General features: G+C 36.3%; 1 protein-coding gene across 8 annotated transcripts in view; it reads left to right on the top strand.

Annotated features, from left to right (window-relative positions):
- CDC42BPA (CDC42 binding protein kinase alpha) overlaps positions 1–21,577 on the top strand; it is a 311,999-nt gene that overhangs the window by 149,391 nt on the left and 141,031 nt on the right. For all 8 annotated transcript variants that reach the window (XM_087424444.1, XM_087424440.1, XM_087424442.1 and 5 more), the window contains exons 8-11: positions 1,069–1,317; positions 3,301–3,380; positions 5,965–6,131; positions 19,020–19,142. In XM_087424444.1, the coding sequence (XP_087280570.1) occupies positions 1,069–1,317; positions 3,301–3,380; positions 5,965–6,131; positions 19,020–19,142 (619 nt within the window). The remainder of the gene's footprint in view (positions 1–1,068; positions 1,318–3,300; positions 3,381–5,964; positions 6,132–19,019; positions 19,143–21,577) is intronic.

Raw genomic sequence — 21,577 nt, 5'->3', positions numbered from 1 at the left:
CCTTAAAAAAAAATGGTTAGAACTTTTGATTAAGCAACTTCAGTTCTGGGAATCTACCCTAAGGAAATATTCAGTAGAGCAAAGATGTATGTATGAGGATACCGATTCCAGTATTATTTATGATCACGAAACATTGGAAACATTGGAAACAATCTAGGTGCATAACAGGAACGAATTGATAAAACTTTAATCAATTTAGTACCAAGTGAAATAGAAATAGGTTGTTCATAGTAAGAAGAGGAAGGTGTGATTGATTGGTCTCAGGATTTTGAGCACTTGCAAAGACCTGGAGTATGAATAGGAATATCCCACAAAGGGAGTGACTATCTATTCTTTTTAATTTGTTCCGGAGATACCATTATGGTTAGTTGCTTCGCATATACATAAATCAGTTTAAGATAATCTGCTAAATAGTTATGAACAGTTGAAAGACAGGAAGCAGCTACAAAGTTGTAAATAGCATGTAAAGCATTTCAGAGAGAAGTCATTGTACTAGAACATGGTTGTTAAGAGCACGGATTCTGGAGTCAGACAGCATCAGTTCAAATCCCAAATTGCTTGAAATCTCTGTGCCTTTGTTTCCTCTTCTGTAAATTAGGATAAAGTAGTAATGACCTTAGACGATTGCTATGAGGATTAAATGAGTTAAAGGAGTAAAGCACTTCCAATCGTGTCAAGTACATACTACATTTTTAAAAAGTGTTTATTATTATAATCATTGGTATGTGACTTATGTGAACATCATCAGTCCATCTACACCCTATTGAAATATTGAGTCAAATTCTACCACTTTTAATGAATTATCTTCATTCTAAGGTATTTTAGCATTTAATTTATTCTTCTTTCTGCAGTGCATGTATGACTAAGTCACAAATGAAATTAAAAGTTCTTTTAGGCAAATGATCTTTTCTCATTCGTCCCTGTATCTTTTTTACTATCAGTACTTTGTACCAGTATACACTTAGATATTTTTAAAAGAAAATGTATTTAAAAAAAAATAAATGTTAACCAACTTACTTAGTAAGTTAAATACTGATTTATATTTAATTTCTATTATTCTCTGTTTAGGAGAGGTTTCAGTTTCCAGCTCAAGTGACTGATGTGTCTGAAAATGCAAAGGATCTTATTCGAAGGCTCATTTGTAGCAGAGAACATCGACTTGGTCAAAATGGAATAGAAGACTTTAAGAAACACCCATTTTTCAATGGAATTGACTGGGATAATATTCAAAACTGTGAAGCACCGTATATTCCAGAAGTTAGTAGTCCAACAGATACATCAAATTTTGATGTGGATGATGATTGTTTAAAGAATTCTGTAAGTATGCCATTGTGAAGAAGTTCTGTCCCTCTGTTTCCTTTTAATATGGTTAAAAGCAATTTTATGGACCACCTTATCAATTCTCAGTTAAACAGTTATCATGGTTGTAGTATTTATTCTCTCATAAATCAAGAAATTAAGAGAATTAACTGAGGTGAGCATAGTTATTCGTGACTAGGAGCAAAATTAAAATTCAAAGATTTACTTCTAGGTTAGTTATGCCATTAGGTTTCCTAAGACTAGTTATGCCATTAGGTTTCCTAAGATGAGGACAAATTAGATGCTTTTTTTAAGTGTGGACTTCACGAAGGCAGAGTGAAGAGGTTTGCAAATCTCTCCTTGAAAAACATCATGAAATGGGATAAAATTGTCAAAAATAACCATTTCAGGGCTTGACAAATCAACCCAAAGTAAATAAACTAAGAAGCATTTATTTATGAAAAACTCTGAACTTTGGTTAAAAAGAGCCCCCTACCCCCTTCCTTTAGCTTGGTTGGGACAGTAGGACTGCTAGCATGGAGCTGCTTATGAAAAGCAGCAGCTTGGCTGCCAGAGGGGGCTGACTTGCTTTGGAGAGCTAAATACCTGTGCCCAGTGGTGCTGCCACTAAAATTAGCAACCTCGTTCGGAAATGGGGAAGGAAAATCCAGCCCTACTATCCTGAAGTTATAGCTGTGTTTGGGGCAAGTGGCCAACCAGCTGATTAGCGAAATATTCAACCGTTTTTAGCCTGTGGGCCGTACTAAAACAGGCCAGCACAGCTTGTCAGCCTCTGCTCTAAACCATTAGGTTGTAGTAAGTTAAAATTTAGGAAAATAAGAACATAAAATTTTTATGTTTTTTTACCTTTTTAGCCTTTTTAATTTGAACTTTTATTTTTATTCGATTATTTTATTTCTTATGGTTTTAATTCTGTACTAAGAGTTTTTATATTAATTTTATATCACTTTTCACTGTTCAGTAAGTTCCGTAGTCAAGGCAGGTTAGAATTTCTCTTGTGCTTTCCTCTCTGGCCCTCACAAGAAAGAATTAAATGGACATGGACTTTCCTCATCAGTCATTTATTACAAGAATTATATTTACTGTTAACAGAAATCGTGAGTCATTCCAAATTAAATAGATTCTGATTATTTGTGGGAGTTATGTTCAGTAAAGTTGCCGAGAACGCTGTATTAGTGAATATTGAACCATTGCTCTGCGGGGAAATACAGGGTTAGGTTCCTGTGAGCCTCTGGTCGCAACATTTCGATCAACTGATCAATACATAACCTTGTTTGATGTGTGTTTCTATTTAAGGACACATTATTTAATATATATTGTTGATTAATTAACATTGAACTCACGGTCAATAGCACTGTAACTCATGCCTGAACGAAGCTTATCTAACACACGTATTTTTTTTGTAAGGCACATCCTAGCCTTCTTGCTTAGGAACAATAAATGGCACTTCAGCATTATGTTTGGAAGCCATTTAAACAGTGAAATCACCCGTAAAAAGCACGAAAATGCAAAAAACATGGCACACGTAGACCTTGAAAAGACCCCTCGTTTACAATGTGAGAGCAGAAACAAGAAGGCAGAGTGTCTCCTTGTTCAGCGCCAGCTGGGGACATGTGCGTGAACAACTCAAATGTTTCTTTGCTCTGCACGTGTCTGCAAATAATCGCAAAAGTACTACTGTGAGGACTGATTTGGGGTGCAAAGAAATTTTAGTGACTAGGCAAATTCGCAAATGTGGAATACATGAATAATGACCCTACTTTCAATATCAGTCAGACTTGCAATCTTTATTTTCATTTTATTAGAATTTTACAAGAGCACTGTTTATGGCCTAAATTTTTTATCACTAAACGTCTGTACCAAACTTATCAGTGTTTCTGAATTGAACGGTCGCGTATTTCCTTTTGACAGTTAATATTTATAGCCCAACCTACAAGTCATAGTTATTTATTTCTTACCATGTGTTTTTTCCTCCTTTAGGAAACGATGCCCCCACCAACACATACTGCATTTTCTGGCCACCATCTGCCATTTGTTGGTTTTACATATACTAGTAGCTGGTAAGTTTGAAAAGTTAACATAATTTGGACAATTTAAAGCAAATTAAAAAGAATTGAGGTTTTAGAATATGTAGTGTATAAGAGAGCCTTGTAAATCAAAAATTAAAAAAAAAAACAGGATGAATCTACTGCTGGAAAAAGTTAGACATTACAAAATGAATAGAACATATAAGAATCTTAACTCATTTTGGAGGAGAAAGAATAGGACAAATAGAGAGCTCAGAATCTGTTAGCATTGGGGCAAGTATTAGAAGAGTCCCATGCTGTTGAATAAGTATTCTCTAGGTGTCAAAGCATCGGAACTTTCAACTCATTAATCTTAAGCATCTTTTCACTGACCTTCATTCCACTTGTATTTTCTCTTTCCTCCTTACCCAGTTTAAATTCCATTGAGAATGATTATAATCACTCCTTGTGTGCCCCCTCAGTTCTTTGACTGTCTCTCATTCTAAGTCAACATTCATTATTACAATTCCATATTCTGTCTGTACTTGTGCCAGTCAAAGTGTCTAGAGGAAAATATCTGACCATTCTTACTGGTCTCACTTTAAGTTGAGGATTACGAACCTCAAGTGCCCCTTATTGCTGCCTGGCAAGTATACTGTATTACCCTAGTGTGTTCGTTCTTTTACTCTCCTAGATAACTACTTCATACCTTATACTTTCCTCTGAAACCTCTGTCATCCTCACTCTCACCTGATGATCTCGCTTCCTCTTTCACTGAGAGGTTAAGGAAATAGCAGACAACTTCCTCAAGCTCCCATCACCACAGCTACCACCCACCTACCTCTGGACCATATACTCTTCTGTTTATGGATGAACTGTGTGAGCTCCAAGCTAAGGCCCACCCCTTCTGTCCGCTCTTGCCTACTCTAGTGCGTTGCTCTCTATTACATCGTAAGTTTTTCCCTTTTTGTGTCATTTGCATAATCAGATCATTCCCATCAGCTCACAAACATGCAGTTTTTCCTCCCATCATAAGGTGAAGGGTAAAATCTCTCTTAATCCAACTTTCTTTACCTGCTACCAACCATTTCTCTGCTCCACGTTATAGCAAAATTACCTCAAACTGTTGTCTATATTTTGTCCATTTTTCTCATACTGTTCTCCCTTGACACCACTCCAGGCAGGTTTGTGCTCCCATCGCTTTGTGCAAACTGCTTTTGTTGATGTCACCGCTGAGCTCCATGTTGCTAAATTTAGTGATCATCTTTCAGGCCTAGTCTTGCTTATTTGCCTAGTCTCATCTTAGTTGTCACAGCTCCGTCTCGTTAAAACACTTTCTTCTCTTAGCTTCCAGGGCACTTGCCTCATTTCTTCTTACCTCTCTGGCCACTCGTTCTCAGTCTCCACATCAGATACCTCCTAATCTCACCGAGTCCCATGGCATAGTCCTTGCGTGTTTTCCATTTATGCTCTCCGGTGCTCTCCCAGATTTTGCTGATGACTCCTAAATGTGCATCTCCAGCTGAGACCTCTCTCCCCTCTTCTGCTTAAAATCTCTCTTAACCACCTACTTCAGATGTTCATGTCATTTCTTCTATTTCTCTGAACCTGTTTGAATGATCCTGCTAAAAGATAAGTCAGAACATGTCACTCCCCTCTTCAGGACCAATCCCCACCACCCGAGCTCCAGTGGCTTCGTATCTTAACTCCAAACCAAAGTTCTTATAACTTTATCAAGTTATGTATATATTTGTCTTATAGTTCTTACAACTATATCAAGTGATAGATATATTTGTCTTTCTGATTCTGTTTCCTACTGCTCTTTCCCTTGCTCACTCCACTCCAGGCACAGAGGTCTCCTTTCTGGCCCATGAACGTGCCAGACATACTCCTCTCTGAGGGCCTTTGCACTTCTGTTCCATCTGCCTGGAATGTTCTTCCCCCTGATATTCCCTTGGCTGGGCCCCTTACTCTCTGGACTTCATTCAGAGTTACTTTCTGAGTGATGACTTTCCTGACCACTTTGTCTAAATTTTTATTTCCTCCCCCTCAATAATTCATTTCCCCCTTTCCTGCTTCATGTTTTCTCCTTAGGATTGAACACTGTCTAATGTACTGAATGTTTTACTTATCTTGTTTATTTTTGTCTCTGTCACTGGAATATAAGCTCTACATGGGCAAGTTTTGTCACTTCTGCTCACTGCCGAAGGTCCAGCCCTTCAAATATTTTTAATTAAATTGTGTTGAATTAAAGAAAGCATTTCTCTTTTGAATTCCAAATTCTGGTAAAGAGACCGTGGTTGGTGCTCTTGACTACTGTTTCACTTACCTGGTCACATTGTTTTAAACTACCAATAACCCTTCAGCAAACTTCATTTTATAATTTGTGGTTATTTAAAATAAATTAAAGATAATTTGGGTGATTAAGTTTTCATTTTTAAAAGTGCTTCTAAAAAGTCATTTCTGGTGTTTTTGCAATACACATTTGCAAAAAAATGTGTATTACAGTCATTCTAGGTGGCTGACTGTAACTAGATACTCAAATCCGTGTTTTAAATGAACAATTTCGAAAGGTTATCTTTTTTCTTCAAACTTTTTGTTTCAGTGTAAATCCACTCTTTTTTTTTCTTTTCTTCAGTGTTCTTTCTGATCGGAGCTGTTTGAGAGTGACCGCTGGCCCCGCTTCACTGGATGTTGACGTTCACGTTCAGAGGACTCTAGACAACAATTTAGCAACCGAAGCTTATGAAAGAAGAATTAAGCGCCTCGAACAGGAGAAGCTTGAACTTAGTAGAAAACTTCAAGGTAAGTGTGTTTTAAAGAAGATATTTTCGGGCCGGCCCCGTGGCTTAGCGGTTGAGTGCACGCGCTCCGCTGCTGGCGGCCCGGGTTCGGATCCCCGGCGCCCACCGCTTCTCCGGCCATGCTGGGGCCGCGTCCCACATGCAGCGACTGGAAGGATGTGCAGCTATGACATACAACTATCTACTGGGGCTTTGGGGGGAAAATAAATAAATAAAATCTTTAAAGAAGATATTTTCCTTTTTGGATTGGACTCACAGTGTTAGGAACTGTTTATTATAAGTGATTGTTTTATCGCAAAAGGAAATTTTCTTTTTGTTAAGTGGGAAATATCAAGTTATAGAAATTGATGCAGAGTACGGTGTAATACCATTTATGTAAACTCATGAAATTAACAGTAAACAACAAAATAGCATCTGTTTCCCACGTATGTATGAACATAAATGTGTGGGAATAAATACCTCTGGGGAGAGGAAAATGGAACTACTAGGAAAAAAGGAACCCTTCTCATCCTAGTATAACACTTATATTCTGACATATCTCACTCAGCAAAATGTGTTCAAGGTCCATCCATGTTGCAAATAGGAGGATTTCTTCCTTTCTCATGGCTGAATTATATTTCACTGTGTGTGTGTGTGTGTACACCACATCTTTTTTATCCATTCACCCACTGATTTGCATTTAGGTTGTTTCCATATGTTGGCTATTGAGAATAATGCTACAGTAAACACGGGAGTGCAGATATCTCTTTGAAATCCTGTTTTCATTTCCTTTGGGTATATATCCAGAAGGGGAATTGCTGGATCATATGGTAGAGCTGTTTAAATTTTTTGAGGAACCTCCATATTGTTTTCCATAGTGGTTGGACCAGTTTACATTCCCACCAGCAGTGTGTAAGGACTCCCTTTTCACCACATCCTCACCAGTACCTGTTGTCTCTTGTCTTCCTGATGATAGACGTTCTGACAGGTGTGAGGTGATATCTCACCTCACCTTTTGATTTGCATTTCCTGATGATTAGTGTGGTTGACTGTCTTTTCATGTGCCTGTTGGCCATTGTGATGTCCTCTTTGGAAAAATATCTATTTAGTTCTTCTGCCCATTTTTTTAATCAAATTTTTTTTATTAAGTTGTATGAGTTCTTTATACATTTTGAATATTAGTCCCTTATCCAATATATGGTTTGCAAAAATTTTATCCCATTCTGTTGGTGGTCTTTTCATTTTGTTAATTGTTTCTTTTGATGTACAGAAGCTTTTGAGTTTGATGTAGTCCTCTTTGTTGATTTTTGCTTTTTTGTTGTTTGTGCTTTTGGTGTTATATCCAAAAAATCATTTCCAAAACCAATGTCAAGGAGCTTCTTCTCTATGTTTTCTTCTAGGAGTTTTATGGTATCAGGTCTTATGTTTAAGTCTTTGATCCATTTTGAGTTAATTTTTGTGAGATAGGGGTCCAATTTCATTGTTGTGTGTTTCTCTAATTTTCCCAGCACAATTTGTTGAGGAGACTGTCCTTTCCCCATTGGGTGTTCTTGGCTCCCTTGTTGAATATTAGTTAACCATATACCCTGGGATTTAATTCTGGGCTCTCTGTTCTGTTCCATTGGTCTATGTGTCTATTTCTATGCCAGTACCATGCTGTTTTTATTCCTACAGTTTGTAGTATAGTTTGACATCAGGAAGCATGATACCTCTGGCTTTGTTCTTTTTTCTCAGGATTGCTTTGGCTCAGGGTCTTTTGTGGTTCAACACCTATTTTAGGATTGTGTCTTCTATTTCTGTGAAGAATGCCTTTGGTATTTTGATAGATATTGTGTTGAATCTGTAGATAACTTTGGGGAGTATGGACATTTTAACAATAGTAATTCTTCTGATCCATGAATACAAGATGTCTTTCCATTTGTTTGTGTCTTCTTTGATTTCTTTCAGCAAAGTCTTATGGTTTTCATTGTACAGATCTTTCACTTCTTTGGTTAAATTTGTTCCTGATTATTTTATTGTTTTTGATACTGTTGTGAGTGGGATAGTTTCATTTATTTCTTTTTCAGATGTTTCATCATTAGCGTAAAAGAATGCAACTGATTTCTGTATGTTGACTTTGTATCCTTCAACTTTACTGAAATTGTTGATTAATTCCAACAGTTTTTTGGTTGACTCTTTGGGATTTTCAATATATAAAATCATATCATCAGCAAATAGTGACAGTTTTGCTTCTTTCTTTCTGATTTGGATGCCTTTTATTTCTTTGTCTTGCCTAATTGCTTTAGCTAGAACTTCCAGTACTATGTTGAATAAGAGTAATGAGAGTGGACATCCTTGTCTTCTTTCTGATCATTGAGGAAAAGCTTTCAGTTTTTCTCCCTTAAGGATAGTGTTAGCTGTGGGTTTGTCATATATGGCCTTTATTATGTTGAGGTATGTTCCTTCTATACCTAATCTGTTAAGGATTTTTATCATGAAAGGATGTTGTATTTTGTTAAATGCTTTTTCTGTGTCTATTGAGACGGTCATGTGATTTTTATCTTTCATTTTATTGATGTGATGTATTACATTTATTGATTTGTGTATGTTGAACCATCCTTGCATCCTAGAGATAAATCCCACTTGGTCATGGTGTATAATCCTTTTAATTTGTTCTTCAATTCGGTTTGCTAATATTTTGTTGAGGAATTTTTTGCATTTATATTCATCAGAGATATTGGTCTATAGTTTTCTTTTCTTATGATCTCCTTATCTGGTTTTAGTATGAAGATAATGCTGGCCTCATAGAATAAGTTTGGAAGTGTTCCCTCCTCCTAAATATTTTGGAAGAGTTTGAGGAGGATTGATGTTAATTCTTCTTTAAATGTTTGGCAGAATTCACCAGTGAAGCTCTCTGGTCCTGGGATTTTCTGTGTTGGGAGGTTTTTGATTACTGAGTCAATCTTTTTACTCGTTATTGGTCTGTTCAGATTTTCTATTTCTTCCTGATTCAGTCTTGGTAGATTGTGTGTTTCTAGAAATGTGTCCATTTCTTCTAGGTTATGTAATTTCTTGGCGTATAATTGTTCATAGTAGTCTCTTATGGTCCTATGTAGTTGTGTAGTATTAGTTGTAATCTCTCCTCTTTCATTTCTAATTTTATTTATTTGAATCTTCTCTCTTTATTTCTTAGTCTAGGTAAATGTTTGTCAATTTTCTTTATCTTTTCAAAGAACCAGCTCTTAGTTTCATTCATCCTTTCTGTTGTTTTTCTGGTCTCTATTTCATTTATTTCTGCTCTGATCTTTATTTCCTGCCTTCTGTTAACTTTGGGCTTAATTTGTTCTTTTTTTGGTAGTTCCTTGAGGTGTAAAGTTAGGTTGTTTATTTGAGATCTTTCTAATTTCTTAATATATGCATTTATTGCTATAAACTTTCCTCTCAGAAATGCTTTTGCTGCACTCCACAAATTTAATATATTGTATTTCCATTTTCATTTGTTCTGAGATAGTTTTTTATTTCTCTTGATTTCTTCTTTGACTCATTGGTTGTTCAAAAGTGTGTTGTTTAGTTTCCACATATTTGTAATCTCACTTTCCTCTTGTTGATTTGTAGTTACACACCATTATGGTCAGAAAAGATAGTTGGTATGATTTTAATCTTTTTCAGTTTGCTAAGATTTGTTTTGTGTCCTATCATGTGATCTATGCTGGAGAATGTTGCATATGCACTTGAGAAGAATGTATATTCTGCTGCTGTTGGATGGAATGTTCTGTATATGTCTATTAAGTCCATTTATTCTAAAGTATGGTTCAATTCCAATGTTTCTTTGTTGATTTTCTGTCTGGATGATTTATCTATTGCTGATAATGGGGTATTGAAGTCCCCTACTATCATTGTATGGTTGTCTATTTCTCCCTTAAGATCTTTTAGTATTTTGCTTAGTATATTTCAGTGCTCAGGTGTTGGGAGCATATATATTTACAATTGCTATATCTTCTTATTGTATTGACCCCTTTATCATTACATAATGACCTTTGTCTGTTGTTACCATTTTTGGCTTAAAGTATTTTGTCTGATATAAGTATGGCTCACCCACTTTGTTTTGGTTTCTGCTTGCTTGGAATATCATCTTCCATCCCTTCACTTTGAGCCTACATGTGTCTTTAGAGCTGAAATGAGTCTCCTGTAAGCAGCATATAGTTGGTCTTATTTTCTTATCTATCCAGCCACTGTGCCTTTTGATTGTTGAGCTCAATTCTTTTACGTTTAGGGTGATTATTAATATGAAAGAATTTACTACTGCCATTGTATCTTTGTGTTCTGGTCATTTTGTATCTCCATTGTTTCTTTTGCCTTCTGTTTTTGTTTACCTTTGTAAGTTGGTGGTTTTCTATGGTGATTTGCTCGTTCTCCCCCTTTTTTATGCTTTGTATCTATGCTCTAGATTTTTGCTTTGTGGTTACCATGAAGTTTTCATAAAACATCTCATAGATAAAATAGTCCTTTTTCTGATGATAGCAACTTACCTTCATTTGCCTAGAAAGGTTCCATCCTTTTACTCCTTGCCTTTTATATTTCTGATGTCACAAATTATCTCTTTTTATGCTGTGAATTCGTTACCAAATTGTAGAAGCTATAGTTATTTTAATGCTCTTTTCCCTTAACATTTACGCTATAATTAAGTGTTTAACACACTGTTCTAAAATAAAGTTGCAGTTTTCTAATTCTGACTGCCTATTTTATTACCTTAATCACAGTTTTGTGTACTTTCTTCTTTTCATTTCAGTTTGAAGAGCTCCTTTCAGCATTTCTTGTAAGGCAAGTCTGGTGGTGGAGAACTCCCTCAGCTTTTGTTTGTCTTGGAAAGCCTTTATTTCTTCTTCATATCTGAAGGATAACTTACACAGATAGAGTATTCTTGGCTGGCGGTTTTTATCTTTCAGTACTTTGAATATGTCATTTCATTCTCCTGGCCTGTAGAGTTTTTGCTGAGAAATCTGCTGTTAGCCTAATGGGGGTTCCTCTGTAGGTTACTTTCTTTTTTCCCTGGTGGCCTTTAAAAGTCTTACTTTATCATTGACTTTTGAGAGTTTCATTATAATATGTGTTGGAGAAAGTCTTTTTGCATTGAGATAGTAAGGTGTTCTATTAGCTTCATGGACTTGTATGTCCGACTTCTTCTCCAGGTTTGGGAAGTTCTCAGCTATTATTTCTTTAAGTAAACTCTCTGCCCCCTTCTCCCTCTCTTCTGCTTCTAGTATAGCCATTATTCTTATGTTGGCTTTTCTAACGGAGTCTGACAACTCTCGTAGAATTTCTTCACTTTTTAGAAATCTTAGTTCTCTCTCCTTTCCACCTGAATCATTTCTAAATTCCTATCCTCCAGATCACTTATTCTCTCTTCCATCAGATCTGCTCTATTTCCAATATTTTCTAATGTACTTTTTGTCTCATTTATTGAGTTCTTCAGCTCCATAATTTTTATTTGGTTCTTTTTTTTATAATTTTAATCTCTTTAGTAATGTACTCCTTCTGTTTATTAATTTTATTCATGAGTCCATTGAATTGCCTTTCTGAGTTTTCTTGTAACTTGTTGAATTTCTTCATAACAGCCAGTTTGAATTCTTTATCAGTTAGATTGCAATATTCCATGTGTTTGAGTTTGGTTGCTGAAGAATTGTTTTTTTCTTTTTGTGATACTGTATTACCATGATTTTTCTTAGTGTTTCATAAAATGTGCCTCTGCCATCACATTTGAAGTAGCAAACACCTTTCTTATTTAGATAAGGCTTTGTTTATTTTGATTCTAACAGTTCAATAGGTTGGTGATCAGAAGCCTTTCATTTGTTTTCCAGAAGGTGGTACTATAGCACAAGTTTTTGGTTTCTCTTACTGGAGCTGACTCATCACTAAAGTTTGGAGTGCACATGAAAAAGCTAGTGGGGGGAGGTGTGTGCTTGGCACCTGGGGCTTTGAATATGCCTACCACCTGGTAGGGGGATCCTCGAGTTGGGGAATCCTGGAAGTCCATGGGCAGACAGCAGGAAGTGCATTCCTTCAGTTCTCTTTGTCTGCCTTCTTCCCTTTCCTTTCCCTCCCCCCCAGTCACGGAGGTGTCTCCTCAGCAATCTAGGTGTTGCTGAAGAGCAAAGGGGTCCCTCCAGCTGCAGCCCTTGAAGCCAGGCTGACTTTCATTCACCACTTTCACTTTCCACCTCATTTGCTAGAGAGATTGCTGCTGCCACTGCTGCTGCAACTCACTTGGCTCTGTAGCCTCCTCCGAGGTCCAGTCCACCCTCTTTTGGATGCACAGATGGAGGGATCTTTTGGGTGTACTGGTGCTGTGCAGAGGCACTTTTGTTCAGTTATGGATTTCCAATTAGTTATACATCGAAAAGGAGAGAAAAAAGGAATGACTTATGCCACCATGATGCTGATGTCACTCTGTTTTGATTTTTAAGTGGTGATATACATACAGTAAAGTATGCAAAAACTCTACTTTTAAGTGTAAGCCTTGTAAATGTTTATATCTGTGTACATGTAATCTCTACTCCAACCAATATGTAGAACATTTCTAGTATAGCATAAAAGTTCACTCATGCCCCTTTCCAGTTTGTAACCCACCACCCTGAAGTAAACACTATCCTAATTTTTTTCACCATTAATTAATTTTCCCTGTTGAACTTCATATAAGTGGTATCATACAGTATGTTCTCATTTGTATCTGGCTTCTTTCACTCAACGTGTTGTTTGTCAGCTTCACCCATGTTGTGTATATATAAATAGTTCTTTTTTTACTGCTGTTTGGTAATTGAATTGTACACAAATACTAAAAATTTATTATCCAGTGTCTTCATCCGTTCTGGCTTGTATGACAAAATACAACAGATTGGGTGGCTTATAAACAACAGAAATTTATTTTTCACAGTTCTAGAGCCTGGAAGTCCAAGATCAAAGTGCCAGCTTGGTCAAGTGAGGGTTCATAGCCAGCACCTTCTTGCTGTGTCCTCACCTGGTGGAAGGGGCTAGGGGTCTCTGTTGGCTCTCTTTCATAAGGCATTAATCCCATTCACGAGCACTCTACCCTCGTAACTTAAGCACCTCCCTAAGACCCCACCCCCTAATTACATCATCTTTGGGGGTTAGGATTTCAACATATGAATTTGGAGGATGTGCCAACATTCAGACCGTAACATCCAGTCTGTTGTTGGTAAACATTTGGGTTTTTTCCAGATATTGACTATTATAAGCATAGCTTTTGTGAATATTCTTATATATTTCTTTTGATGGTCATATATATTTATTTTCTCTTGGATATCTACCTAGGAGTAGGATTTCTGGGTCGTAGGATAGCATATTTTCAGCTTTAAAATGTATTGTCAAAGAGTTTTCCAAAGCGATTGTATCAGTAGTTCCAATTGCTTTATATTCCCATCAGAATTTGATATTGTTAGCTTTTTTACTTTTAGCCATTTTGGTGTCTGTATAGTGGTATCTCTCTATGATTTTAATTTGCATTTCCCTAATAAGTATGATATTCGGTATCTTTTCATATATTTACTCTTCATTTGGATATTCAGTCTGTGAAGTCCCTGTTCGAGGTTCTTGCCCATTTTTTCTATTAGGTCTTTATATATCGTTTTTTAAAAATAATTTGTATTTTACCACTTTATAAACAGTATAAGAACCTTACAGCAGCCCTGTGTGTAATTGTAGTTATATATTTTACCTCCATCTTATGTTGTAAACCTTTCAATACATTTATTTTACTGTTTCTTTAAATAGTTATTACTCCTTAATTTTTTAAATATATTTTTTTTACCCACCCACATTTACCCTTTTGGTGCCATTTATTTCTTCCTAATGATACATGTTTCCATTTGGAATAATTTTTCTTTAGTCTGAAAAACTTCCTTTAGTATTTCTTGTGATATGTGTGTGTTGTGACAAAATCTCTCAGATTTTGTTTGCCTAAGTTGTCTTTATTTGGCCTTCATTTTTGAGGTATATTTTGCTAGGTTAGAATTCTAGCTTAGCAGTTTTCTCTTTCAATTCTCTACAGATGTTATTCCATTGTTTTCTGATTTCCATTATATTTGAGAAGCCAGCTGTTAATCTTGGTCTCTTGAATGAATCCTTTTTTTCCCTGTGGCTGTTTTTAAGATTTTCTTCTTAACTTCAGTTTCAAGCAGTTTGACTATGATCTGCCTAGGTGTAGTTTTTTTTTATTAATATAAAATCCTTTTTGGGATTCACTGAACTTCTGGAATCTTGATTGATGTCTTTCATCAGTTTTGGAAAATTCTAAGCTATAACTTCTATAGATATTTCTTTTGCCCCATTTACTCGCTCCGCTTCTTCTGGGACTCCAATTGTGTATATTTTGGACTATGTCCCATATTTCTTTTATGCTCTGTCCTGTCCTTACATTCTTAGTTTTCTTTGTGCTTAATTTGCATATTTTCTATTGACTTGCCTTCAAGTTCATTAGTCCTGTTTTCTGCTGTATCTATTCTGATTTTAAGTACATCCAATGAGTCTTAATGTCAGATATTGTCTCTTTTAGTTCAAGAATATCCATTTGATTCTTTCTTTTTTTTTTTTTTTTTAAAGATTTTATTTATTTATTTTTCCCCAAAGCCCCAGTACATAGTTGTCTGTCATAGCTGCACATCCTTCTAGTTGCTGTATGTGGGACGCGGCCTCAGCATGGCTGGAGGAGTGGTGCCTCGGTGCGCACCCGGGATCTGAACCCGGGCCACCGGCAGCGGAGCGCACGCACTTAACCACTAAGCCACGGGGCCGGCCCTGATTCTTTCTTATAGTTTTTGATTCTCTGTTGAAATTTCTCATCTTTGTGTCTATCTTTTCCTCTATTTTCTTTCACGTTAGTAATAGTTATTTTAAAGTCCTTGTCTGCTAATTCCAACACCTGAATCATCTGTGGGTCTGTCTCCTTTTCTGGCTTTTTCTTCTGATTATTGATCACACATTCCTGCTTTTCCAGATGTCTCATAATTTTTATTGTATGACAAATATCATGAATAAAAATAACATAGAGAATGATGCTTATGTTATTTCCACTCCAGAGAGGATTTTCCTTTCTTTGTCCAATCAGGGATTGAGGTAGGTCAAGGCTGGGTTGCAGTTTTAATTAAACTCAACCTACCTCTGGTTTCAAATGTCATGAAGGGAGAACTAGATGGATTCTGGTTGGGGCTCTTTCTCCCTCATTCTGTAAACTGTGGGAGATTTATTCTGTCCTTCAGCCTTCTACCCCATGCCATGTCCAAATTTAGCAAATGTCTTGATGGGGAGACTGGCCGTGTGTTTGAGACAGTCCCTCTTTCTGAAGCAAGGCTTTGTCTCTGAAATACTCTAATACTGTAGGAGATTTCAGTCTGACTTGTAGAAGCTCCTTAACTTCCCATGCCGTCCCTAGATCAACAAATATACCATAAGGAAAACAGCACCCCATATTTAGGAATCTTAAGGTTTCCAAATTGTGGCACCAGCCCCACCCATCCTCCAGAAGCTGTGATTTTTTTTTCCCCAGCATAATATCCCTCAATTCAGGGCGACCTTGAGCCTAAGCTTGCTCACAGGATTGGATATGTTTCCAAAGAGGCAGCTGTCATAGTCTTGTCACCTCAGCATGGCTCATCCTTCTCTGATTTAGTTTTCTTAGTCCTCTTTGCTTTCCCAGATACATGATGTTGGTAAAAATAAGATTTTTGCAAATTATATAGTGTATTTTTATTTTTTTGCAGCAGGAGCAATAGAGCAATGACCTGTTGCTTCCTACTCCATCCTATTCTGAATGAGAAATTTTTGTGTCCCAGGGTTTTTTTGATGTTTTGAATTCTTCAGTATATTCCTAGAGAGTATTGTTACGTGTGATTGGTATCATTTATACAAAGCAAACCCAACAAAAATATAAGATCGTTGCTTTTTTGTAGAAAACACCTGTTTTGTACAATGGCATAGGTTAACGTTAAAGCTGATTCATCCATTTATCAGCTATGCTGTTGAGCACTGATGAGACAGGAACTGTTCTGCACATGACTGGGTATATAATAATGAACAGAAAAAGGAAAAATACCTGCCCTCACAGTGCTTACATTCTGTTTTGAGAAGACAGACAATAAAGCAAATGCTAAGCAGAGTCATCAGCTGAGAATAAGGAAGGTGGAGAACGTATTAGATTTTTAACAAGAAAAAGAGAAGATATGAAATGGTGAGTTTAGAGAAGAGAAGAGTAAACGGACTAGGAAATATTTTAGGATTTTCAGGCATCGCCAAGCTATTTAAGGTTAGTAGATGTAAATTTTAAATGACCGTGTTTTCTCTGGCCACTTCCAGCTACTAGGGTGAAAGCACAAAGTAGGAGGAGAGTAAGATTTAGCCAAGATGGGGCCTTCTAGGCTAAGTACAGTGGAGGAGAGAAGGATAAAGAAATTGAAGGTGTTTTATGGAAAGCAGTTATTGTAGTGATGGACAAATGAATCTAACCTGGGTAAATAAGGAAGAAAAGACTAAAAAGTGTTAGGAACACTGGATTGGCACTCTTGGTGGGAATGAAGAATTACTGAAGTAGTCCGTAAAGTAAGTAAACTGTAAAGATTTTGGAGGCTCTCCAGTTATTAATAATGACAAAGTGTACAGTAGCATTTCTCAGTAGGTGAACTACAGGCTTTTGGGGCAGGGTAATTCTTTGATGTGAGAGACTGTTTCACATTCTGTAAGAGATTGAGCTTTCTTGGTCCCCAGACACTAAATATCTGTAGTAATCTCCTAGCACTGTGTCAATTCCACCCAACCCCCTGCCGCATACACACGTACACATTTCTAAGTTCACATAAGGTGAGAACCACTGGTCTAGGGGATGACCAATCCATTTAGTGGTTGTGCTGGAGAGAAGTCTACCAGCTAGGTCGTTTTGGGCTACAAGTAATAGAATTCTTAAATACTATGGATTTATTATCACTTAAGAAGTCAGACAGTTTTCAGTGCTGGTATCAGTTTTGGCTTCTCTATGATTTTCTTGGCTTTCTCCTCAAGATTCCACAATACTGCCAAAGTTCCAGACTTTATTTCTTCACATATCCAGAGACCAAAAAAAAGGGAAGATTCATTTCTTTTCATGTATCTCTCACTTAATGGGAGATTAAAACCTTTCCAAGAAGTCCCCTAGTGGATTTCTTCTCAAGGTACTATTAGTTCTAACCAGGTCACACATCTAATTCTTAACCAATACTGGCAATGTAGAATGGAATTACTGTGATTGATTTAAACATCCTCAATTTTGGCTGGGCCCACCTTGCCTCTGCACATTGTACCTGATACCTGAATTTGGTTCATAAACAAGAAGAGAGGAATAGCTACTGGGTAAAAACAAAAACAAAAACAAAAACCTAACAGTCTCTGCCATAGGGGATTTGTATGCCTGAGAAGCCAGAGTGTTTGGTGGATTATCTATTTGGATGTTAAAGTCACTAAGAATTATGAAAAAAGATGTAATGAAAAGAAGGGCAGTGAACAATGTGTAAAATTGTTATTCAAAAAGAGAATAAGACAGGAAAGACAGTGGGTAATTACAATAAACAGGTAATGGGCATTTTAGCAGACCTGGGATTTATAGGGAGGACAGAGATGGCAAAGAGGAGGAAGGATACCTACCCCACCTCCATACCCTGCAGTACATGGGGCGGACGGGGAAAAATAGCTCCTGCTAATGTCCATTGGGTATTTTTATATCTCCCCATTTTCAACTCCCAACTTAGATGTCTTTTAAATAAACAAACAGACGCTGTTCTTTTAAAAATAGTAAATACAAAAAACACCATTTTTAGCATGTTTTGAATCCAAAGAAAAAGAAATGTGTAAGAAATACTTATTGGATGCAGAAGATCATGATTAGATGCACAATATGGTATATCTTACACCTTTAATTCAAATTAACAAATATTTATTGACCACCGTGCATACGAAGATCATGATGCTATTTTCTGTATAGGTGGTGAAGATGAATTAGAATATCTCCATCCTCTGAAGGTCACAGTCCTTTGGAGTTTAAGTAATATAAATAGTATATTTAAGTAATAATATGTTATATAAGTAATAATATAAGTTATATAAAGCAATATATAAACCATATAAGTAATTTAATGCAATCAGTAATGATTTGTACTAACAAAAAATTATGGTGAGGGAAAGACTCACTATTTGGGAACCCTCCATAAGATAGTGGAATAACTATTTTAGGACAAGGGTGGTTTCACTTCTGGCATAACATGGTTTTAAAGTTTTCTTTTTTTCCATAAATTTTGATGATACCTAGGAATAAGCCTCAATAGAGTTAATGTTTCTTTTATACCTTGCATCTTCTGATTAGAACCACAAGATAAATTAATAATCTCTATTTTAACTAAATTGATGAGCCAAAGTCATCCATAGGTGGACCTCAACTTCCATGCACAAAGTTTGGAAGGCCACTCCTTCTGCATTAGTATATATTAGCACCTCTAGACCTCCCTTCATACACCACACTCAGTTTGTCATACATTGTCTGACGTAGGATGTTGTTGGGTTAACACATGATCATAGTCCCTGCTGGGATGAAAGGGGGCTGAATGGTTGACTCACTGATAAAGTGTTTAAAACTAAAAAGCTCACATATTAGAAGATAGATTCTTTCCTACATGTATTATAATTTTAAAGACATATGCAATGAAGTTTTGTGATTTAATTTTAATGTGTTTACATGCCTTTTTTCAATGGGTAATTAGAATTATATCTGGTGATCAGTATTTGGGTGATCAGTAGAATTATATAAGGATTTCTCTAGAAAGAAATATATTGCTATTAGTTTAAAAAATTTATAAAGTATGGCCATATGTCTCATTCTTTCTTTTATTGTTTTTTTTAGAGTCAACACAGACTGTCCAAGCTCTGCAGTATTCAACTGCTGATGGTCCACTAACAGCAAGCAAAGATTTAGAAATAAAAAACTTAAAAGAAGAAATTGAAAAACTAAGGAAACAAGTAAGAGGTAAATTTCTGTGATTCACTATTAATTCAGTTTAGTAGATTTTTAAAAAATTGTTTTATTCCCACACAAAAACATTTATTGTGTACCTGTCATGTGTTAAGTGATGTGAGCTATGTGCCAGGGAGTGAAAAGCAAGTAAGAATGGTTTCTGCTCTCAAGGAGCTCACACTTTGATCTAGGAAAAAGATAAACAAATAGTTTTTGCAATGCACGTGAAAAGACTGTAAGAAAAATAAACATAGGTACATGGAGAGAATGTAGGAGGAGCACGTACCCAGATTTAAGTTAACAAAGATGACTTTTTTGGAAGGCTTATTAGTTGGGGATATTTAGTTGGAATTTGTTTGGCAAAGCGTATATGAGTAGGGGAAAGAGTGTTAGGAGAGAGGAAGAAGGACAGTGTAGACAAGGGAATTACATGTATACAGACATCAAGGTATGTGAAAATTTATTTTCTTTGTAACAATTCATTTTTCAGTGCATTGCTGAGATTAATTAGAATTAATTTTGACAACTGTTGATATGCCTATTGTATCCATTCTTTCATTTATTCCATTCATTCAGTGAATATTTATTGAGAACTGACTATGTACCAGGTGTTGTTTTAGGCTCTTGGTATGCAGGGCTAAACAAAATGACAAAAGTCCTTGTCTTTGCTAGGATGGAGGGCAAACAAGACACATAAAACAACAACTATATAACTTTCTAAATAATGCACTGTGTTACACAGTAATAAAACAGAATAAGGAGAATGGGTCAGAAGTGCAAGATGGGGAGTTTTATGGTTTTAAGTAGGGTGGTCCAGATGTCAGCCTCATTGAGAAGGTGACACATGAGCAAAGACTTGAAGAAGGTAACGGGCTTAGCCATATAGTTACATGGGAAACACATGTTCCAAGCAGGAGGACCAGCCAGCACAAAGGCCCTAACGTCAAAGTGTGCCGTGTGAGTTCAAATAAAACACAGAGATGGCATGGCTGGAGCAGAGTGAGCAAGCGGGGAGAATGGAAGGAGATGAGGTTAGAGAGGGAGAGGGATGGAGGGGGCTGTTGCCTGATCAGTAGAGTCTTACTCTTTGAAGGTGTTTGGTTTTTTCTGTGAGTGAAATGTGAACTTTTTATGGAGTTGAGAGGCATTACATGATCTAAGTATAGGGGTAGAGAAGAGGAGAAGGTACTATTTTAGCTAGGATGGTCAAGCCTCTCCAGAAATGCAGTTTTAGGCCAAAATAAGGAAAAGGAGGAAAAAAAGATCTGATACCAGGTCTTTTATGAAAAGGATTTTTTAAAATGCCTTATTAATACTTTGCTTATATAAATATACATGGAGATTTTAAATTTGAGCATAATTTATGCTGTTCTATTTTTTTAAGTGGCTCTCTTCCTAAGAAATATCTATTGTCAAATTTCTGTAGCTTTATCTTTCTACAAATAAGTTAGATTGCGCATAGGGTAAGCAGAATCATTTACTTTGCTTTCATATCAACAATAAAACATCATCAGTGGCACTGAATGTGTTCGAGTTCTCTGACACTAAAAAAGCAGTAAAACACAAGACCAGCGAGGATGGGCAGTAATTTGTCTTCCAAGAGGTCATGTGGATTTGGAAAACTTATTCCTGAGACTATCTCACTTAGGAATTCTGGGAGGAGTTTTTAAATATAGATTGCTTGGGATTTTCTGTGGTGGCCGTCATGCATCTGCTAATAGGAAGAGTTTCATTTCAGCCTTTCTGATCTGTGTGCTTTACGTCCTTGTCTTCTCTGACTGCTCTGGCTGGAACTTGCAGCACTCTGCTGAAGAAGAGTGGTGAGATGGACATCCTGGCTTTGTTCCCAATCTCAGGGGGAAAGCGTTCCGTCGCTCACCATTAAGTGTAATATTAGCTGTAGCTTTGTTATAGATGCTCTTTATCTAGTTAGAAATTCCCCTCTATTCCTATATTTCTAAGGTGGTTTTTTTTTTATCATGAATGGGTTTTGAATTTTGTCAAATATTTTTTTCTGTATTGACTAATGTGAACATATGATTTTTTTTTCTTTAATAGCTTGTTAGTATGGTGGATTAGACTGGTTGATTTTGAAATATTGAACCAGCCTTACATCCCTGGAATATGTACATCCCTGGTCATGGTGTATAATTATTTCTATATATTACTGAATTCTATTCTATATACATGAGGGACATTAGTCTTTGGTTTTCTTTTTTCTTTTGTACTCCCTTTGTTTTTTTTTTTAATTGAGCATAATTGACATGTAACATTAATAGTTTCAGGTGTGCAACATAATGATTTGATATTTGCATACCTAATCTGTGAAATGATCACAGTAAGCCTAGTTAACACCCATCACCACACATAGTACAGTTTTTTTTCTTGTGATAACAGCTTTTAAGAGCTACTTTTTTAACCACTTTCAGACATACAATTCAGTATTA

This window comes from Ceratotherium simum, chromosome 36 (genome assembly GCF_057802395.1).
Source record: "Ceratotherium simum simum isolate JZ-2026a chromosome 36, ASM5780239v1, whole genome shotgun sequence".
In the NCBI taxonomy this organism is placed as follows: domain Eukaryota; kingdom Metazoa; phylum Chordata; class Mammalia; order Perissodactyla; family Rhinocerotidae; genus Ceratotherium; species Ceratotherium simum.
The sequence above is the reverse complement of the archived record's forward strand: the minus strand, read 5'-3'. Positions and strand labels throughout refer to the sequence as shown.